Consider the following 6,638-nt stretch of genomic DNA (forward strand, 5'->3'; position numbering starts at 1 on the left):
TGTTAGTGGGTTTGTCTCTGAAAGTACTAAACTTTGATCCAACACAACACCATTATTAGGACTTTTATCTTTGCAACTAGATAAACTTTTGACAACAATGATGAATCCGTGATCTTCCAACCTCTATAACCATGGCAGCATCTCTGAATTGATCGAGCTGTATCCGAATTTTTTAGCTACCATGCATGATATAGCCAAGCCAGACCTCTATTGTTTACTCATCATTGCCCACTAGTGATGCAGCAATTGCCACCAACTCTTGCCTTGCCCGGTTTTCCTTTTGGAGCCGGGAACACTAACCAATAATATGTACACTTGATGTATATACTTCTTGCATTTATGATAACTTCTATTCTTTTCCATCAATGAGGGTCTTAAACACTAAATTAAACTTCTTGTGCCCGAAATTTTCTAGCAGGATCTCGTACAATAGTTTAGCTCAATTATGTGAATTATTCTGAAACCTTAAGCAGTAGTAGAAAATGTTGATGCTTTGGGATGATACCAAATACTTAAATTGATTGCCTTATATATAGAGCATCAATAGTCATGTTTAGAGACCCCTTTAAAATTGTAAATTAAATTTTCTATAAATTCCTACTTATGGGCTAAGATTCTTTGATAGGCAGTTGGCTATCAAGACTATATATGATGCCAGTGCCACATCCAAAATTGTTCAAGAATATTGCATTTCAAAACGGGAAAATTCCCTTTAACAAGGTGAATTCTAAACCAATTACAATTATTGACATGAACTTCACATTATGAAAAAACTCGTGTATAACTCCTTAGCATCTAAGGCCTTTTATAGTGTTTAATGTTATGTTCATTGGATTTTACACAATCTGAAAGTTTGTAGTCGGATCAAACCTAAACACTCTAGGATTGAAAACTCCGCATGCTTTTTAGTACTCTCCCAAATCACAAAGGGCCAAGCAACTTTGAACTTTCCATTAGTCTGAGTTGGCCTATTCATGAAATCACGAGATATAATGAGCTAGTATTGATTATATACCAATGTGAAAGTTCCAATTCTTTGTTCTGGTTTGTCTTCCATTCATATTGGTATAAAGTATGATCTGATGAAAAAAAATGAAGCTCATTCATGAATGCGTCCAACAACCTGTAACGGCTAACCAATACGCGCACAAAAATAGATTATTAGTCCAGATGGTTGTGTACAGATTATCAGCATATGAATAGTGTTACTCTGTATCCATAAAGTCCTCTTTTTTTTGTGGAACATATTTAATCAGACTCCTTCCTGCTTTCCCAGTCGCCCATTTATGCAGCTCTCAACTGTCCACAATTCTCTAAACTGTCATTCAGCTATATCCGCTCTTTTTATTTACCAAGTACGGAGTATTTAATAGTGACGATTTTGTTATGACATAGTTTTCCTATTTATTAATGACGATTTAGTGGTAACTGGTAAGGATTGTACCTTTCCACCTTGAGGTTGGGGGTTCAATTCCACTATAGACACTTTGAGGGTGGAGATTCCTTACTCTTTTCCCCTCAGTCTTTAAGTGTCTAACCCGCAAATACTGAACCAAAAAAAAACGTGACAATGCAATTGAGATTTACTCAGAGTCATTCTAAAAAAAAAAAAAAAGACAGACTAGGTGTAAGTATCTAATATGCATTTCTTTAAGTATTACTATTACTTTATATTTCCCTAACAAAAGTATTCTATGATCAGCTTTTGTTTCTTATACTGCTCGTATTGTACTATTATTCCATTATCTTAAACAAAAAAAAAACTTTGAATTCTAGAAAAGTTGGTGCTACATGCAATTTTATTAAGCAAACCGAGTCAAGATATTTGAGTTTGATAAATTTGATGCATAGATATTTGATAAGCATTATTATTACGTCGGTGATGACAAGTGGTTCGATCCCCATTAATATTTAATGCATATTTCTTTCAACTATAAAGAATGGATATTGTCGCTATACTTTGAAGCATGACGACTTAGAAAATCATGTACAGTAAAATATTTTATAGAGTTCTTATACTTCATTTGATGGGTGTCCTCAACTTGATATGGAGTGATATTATCTACTATAAAACTAGGGAAATCATAAGTGTTATAGTAAAAGTTACAGACAATAATCATGAAACACGTACCTTATACAACTTTATGCAAGTGTACAATGATTTTTGACACTATATATCCTAGTTTTATATCTGCTCTCACAAATCCGGCCATTATATCCTTAAGAGTACTCTTAAAAATATCTACAAAATACTTCTATTCATATGACATATGTATGTACGTCCTATATGATAATATGACCAAAACTTAAGCATAAAACATATACGAGTATTCATAACATCCAAAATTAGCTATGATTGATTTATTTGACAGTAAAAGAAACATTTGCCATAAAATCAACATACAAATATAGACTTTTACCATAAGCTAGCCAAATACAAATGTGAAAGCAGCTAGCAGCCTAGCACCGTTGTATAAATGATAGCATAGACTAAACTGTAAAATATAAACGTTTGTAGTAACCATTAATTTCAAACAGATCATAAATGTAGACAGTTGAAGGTTGGTGATGCAACTTACTAGTGTTATTTATTACTTCATGTGATTTTACTCGTATAAAAACATCACTTGATCTTATTCCAACTTCACACTAAATTTTCTCCTAACTTTTTTCCCTTTTAAATTTTAAGGTCCCATCAAATTATCTTCAATTTTCAGATTGTATATTGATTGATTCATCAATGAACAAGTTATACTTTTTGTTGGTTTTTTCTGTCTTTGTTGCTGTAGTAGATATTCATGGAGTTCAAGGTGGAGCAATAATCACTGGTACTGTTTTTTGTGACCAATGTAAAGATGGCCATGTGTCCATCTTTGATTATCCTCTATCTGGTATGTTTCTTCAACTCTTCATCAATATGATATTTTTTTCGGGATTAAGAATTATAGGAGTACGTTGATAGTGTACTTTTAACTATCTTGTTATCATAACGTGACAACTAAATCTGAACGAAGGAATAAATTTACAAAAGTAGCTAGGAATATTATACGTGACAACATAATCTGAACGAAGGAATAAATTTACAGAAGTAGCTAGGAATATTTTTAAAGCATTGTGCTAATTGGTTTTAATGTTTAATAGATTAATATTGTGGTTCTGAATAGGTCAACCATATATTACAAGCTGGTTATGTTAAAATTCATAATTTGTTGCATTGGTTACATGGAAATTGAATCCTTAAGTGTATGCGGGTGCTACATAATTTTGAAGTACGTGTTTGCTAACCAACAAAGCCATTGTTGCTCATTTGAACCCAATAAAAGTACGTAATTTCATTATTTACTTACCAAAAATGGCATTTTTATTTTTCAAAAAGTCTAGGAGGTATGTAGTTTCAAAGCATTAAAATAGATGTATTCTGTATTCCCATCCCAAAGGAAATATAATAAATGACTTTTTCTTATTGATAAAAAAAGAAAACCATTTCCATCCTCAAATAAATATTATTGTTTTTTATTCATGTAGTCATTGTTTTGATCAATGTCAAACAACTTAGGCCTAGCTTTATTCAAATAATAGAATCACTTTTGATAATCAAATTTGATCATTAAAAAAAAAAAAAGTTTTGTTCTTCAAGAAATCAATTTTAAATTTCCTAATCAGAAAACCAACCCTGATGTAAAGTTTAAAACAATAAAACTCGTCTTAGACTTAATCAGTAAAAATTGTTAACAGTATACAACAAAAATAGAGCTTTGTATGATTGTTTTGAGCCAACAAAAACAATTGTTATAAACTTATAAGCACAATCTAGTATAAGTACAGAACTTGAAAGCAATTTTTATTACGAGTAGTAAAATAAAGTTCAGTTCAATAAAATTTAAAGTAATATAAGCCTATTTTATATTTCATTTAAAAACAACTTAAGGAATTTATAAAGTACAGGTCCTTATATCATACGAAGTAATTCATTTTACACACATATGTACACATTACTCAATGTAATAGTTCATTTAATTTGAGTGATCCGAATTGAATTGAATTTATTTTTGAATGTATTTGCAGATATGAATGTGGCAATGGTATGTCCAGGGAGTAATGGGCAGACAGTTGTTGGGCAAGAGACCACAAACATGATGGGCAGCTATACCATAAGTTTTGGGGGTTCACCTGATTTAAGTAGTTGTTTTGTTCAGATCACACCTAAAAATGGGCCTGACCCAAATAACAAATGTGGGGCTGCCACTGGTCCACCCAAATCACTTAGGCTAATGTTTAGCATGTTTGATATGGAGATGTATTCTGTTGATCCCTTAATTTCTCAACCTGCTCAACCTATGTCTTATTGTTCTACTTCTTCACCCTCATCATCACCTCCTAATACTACTCCTGTCTCTTTACCACCACCTACGACTTCGAATCCTCCACCCATCACTCCGGTCACTCCCTCGGCCCCTCCTAAAACTCCCACGACTCCCGGCTTTAAGCTTCCTCCTATGTTTCACATGCCACCATCGCCTTTCACACAAAATTCGGCGTGCTCCAATGAGTAAGTACAATTGTGTTTTTTTTGGTATTAAATTTTTTTAAGGTAGATTAACTCATTAAATCACCTCACTTATAGGTCATCTAATTTCACCATTTCTTTTAAAAGGCTTATCTAACCACATGTTCTTTTAAAGTACTACTTGTGTCACTCTTTCAATGAAATTTCACTTTCATATCTTAAATTCTTATAGTCTAGTGCATAAAAATGTCAACTATTTTGGGATGATTAGGTGATGGACTAGTTAAAAGGTAACTTTATCTTAAGGGAATGTAAAAATTAGAATGGCTAGCTATGAGATTTTTTTACTAAATCTATATTATGATAATTTTGTAGCATGCTCAATTCATTGTCACATTTTCTAAGGAGTAGTAATTATTTTGATAGTTTCCTTTGACATTAAGTCCCTTAAAAGCTTTTTACTATGTAGGAAATTCTAGCCCTTGGACCACGACTTGTTTATTTGGCCATTTTTTTGGCAGCCCACCAAATAGATTATTAAGGCCGAATAAATACGGGAGTACATAACTCCTTAATAATGAAAAAAAAAAGTACCATTACTTAATAATTAATTAGTATATTCAGTTTTAATTTATACGTGAAATTAAAACTAATCAATTTGATTGAATGGAGCAGATATTGGATGAAGCCAGAGTACAAATGCTACTGGAAATTAGTGAACCCTGAAATGCCAGTAGCTCTAGTATTTGGACCTTTAGCAGCCCAAAAATATGGCAATGACTTAACATTGTGGTCAGGACTTAAAGGCAAAGGTGACCCTTACAAGACCCTCTTAAGGGAAACTGTAACTGCACTTCTTAACTCCTACAACAGCTTCCATTTCCCTTACAACGCGATTCAAGTGCTCCATAGCTTCAACACCGCGATGACTGGTTCTACTCGTAGTGTTCTCCTCACTGCCTTGAGGTTCAAGAGGGCTAATTCTGGTTATGGTCGTGTTCCTTGCAAATTTCAAGCTTGCAAATAAATAATTTAGAAGCTTATTTACTTGGCTAGTTATTGATCCATATATTTATGTATGCTGCTACATATATTTGTTATAGCTATAGTAGTCCTTAAGTTTAATATGTTACGAAATTATCTAATAGATTATATATCATGTTTGTTTATGTAGAGATTAATTTTGGAAGGTAACATCAGTTGTTGGTTGGTATGTGTCTGATTTTCTATTACTAATTTAAGATATATTGTATGCTGTTTTTTTGACCTATTTTATTGGTATACTTGATCTCAACAACGTTATGAACTAAATCGTTGTTACTCTTCAAAGTCTATAATCCACACTTTTTGTGGAAATTTTGAGGTTTCGGAGCCCGGTGGCAAAAATTGTTGAGACCCTAGGGGAGTAGGGGATATATCTCGGGGCCATATAATGCCGTTTGAAACCATACATGCATGATCATTATATGTTGTCATTAACATACGTGGTAGGCTTGAGTTTACGAAATCACTACAAGCTGTGAACGGGTAAAATGATCGTTTAAGGGCATATTGGATAGTTCCACCGACCTGATTGGACACCCGGAGGGTATTAAGGACCATGGTAAACATCTCAGCAATTTTTATATCCAAAGTAAAAAGGTCAAAAAAATTACAAAAATAAAAGGCTATAATCCACGCTTTTTGAGGAAAATTTGAGTTTTCAGGACAAAATAGATGGTTCCATCGACCCAATTGGACTCCCGGAGGGTATTAGAGACCATGGTAAACATCTTAATAATTTTAATTTTCGGGCGAAAAAAGGTTAAAAAATTACAAAATTGAAGGCTATAATCCACGCTTTTTGAGGAAATTGTAAGGTTTCGGGACCCGGTGGTGAAAAGTGTTGAGACCCTAGGGGATATATCTCAGTGTCATATAATGCCATTTGAAACCATATATGATCATTATATGTTGTTATAAACGTCCGTGGTAGCACTAGTAGAAAAAACTAAATGCGAAGCCCCCAAATGACAAACAATTTTTCAAATCCGCTTCGAAAAGCCTACCAAAAAAAACCTCATATATGGAATGGCAAGCGGTTTTGGGCTTAACCGCTTGCCATTATAAATACTGGAAATCGGTTTTGGGT

The 6,638-nt window shown here is 33.2% G+C and overlaps 1 protein-coding gene across 1 annotated transcript; it reads left to right on the plus strand.

Annotated features, from left to right (window-relative positions):
* The first annotated feature begins 2,648 nt into the window (after positions 1-2,648).
* Positions 2,649-5,720, plus strand: LOC145621228 (uncharacterized). Its single transcript, XM_081675967.1, has 3 exons — positions 2,649-2,891; positions 4,066-4,549; positions 5,183-5,720. Exons 1-3 carry the CDS (start codon positions 2,741-2,743, stop codon positions 5,532-5,534), a joined length of 987 nt encoding a protein of 328 aa, XP_081532093.1. The 5' UTR covers positions 2,649-2,740; the 3' UTR covers positions 5,535-5,720.
* Positions 5,721-6,638: the final 918 nt, after the last annotated feature.

The sequence above is a fragment of the Chenopodium album genome, chromosome 27 (genome assembly GCF_948465745.1).
Source record: "Chenopodium album chromosome 27, dcCheAlbu1.1, whole genome shotgun sequence".
Classification (NCBI taxonomy): domain Eukaryota; kingdom Viridiplantae; phylum Streptophyta; class Magnoliopsida; order Caryophyllales; family Amaranthaceae; genus Chenopodium; species Chenopodium album.

Excerpts from the sequence above, each read along its gene's own strand:
- LOC145621228 (XM_081675967.1), top strand. The coding sequence starts at position 2,741 with ATGAACAAGTTATACTTTTTGTTGGTTTTTTCTGTCTTTGTTGCTGTA. Across the intron at positions 2,892-4,065 it reads CTTTGATTATCCTCTATCTG|ATATGAATGTGGCAATGGTA; the intron begins GTATGTTTCTTC and ends ATGTATTTGCAG. Across the intron at positions 4,550-5,182 it reads AATTCGGCGTGCTCCAATGA|ATATTGGATGAAGCCAGAGT; the intron begins GTAAGTACAATT and ends TGAATGGAGCAG.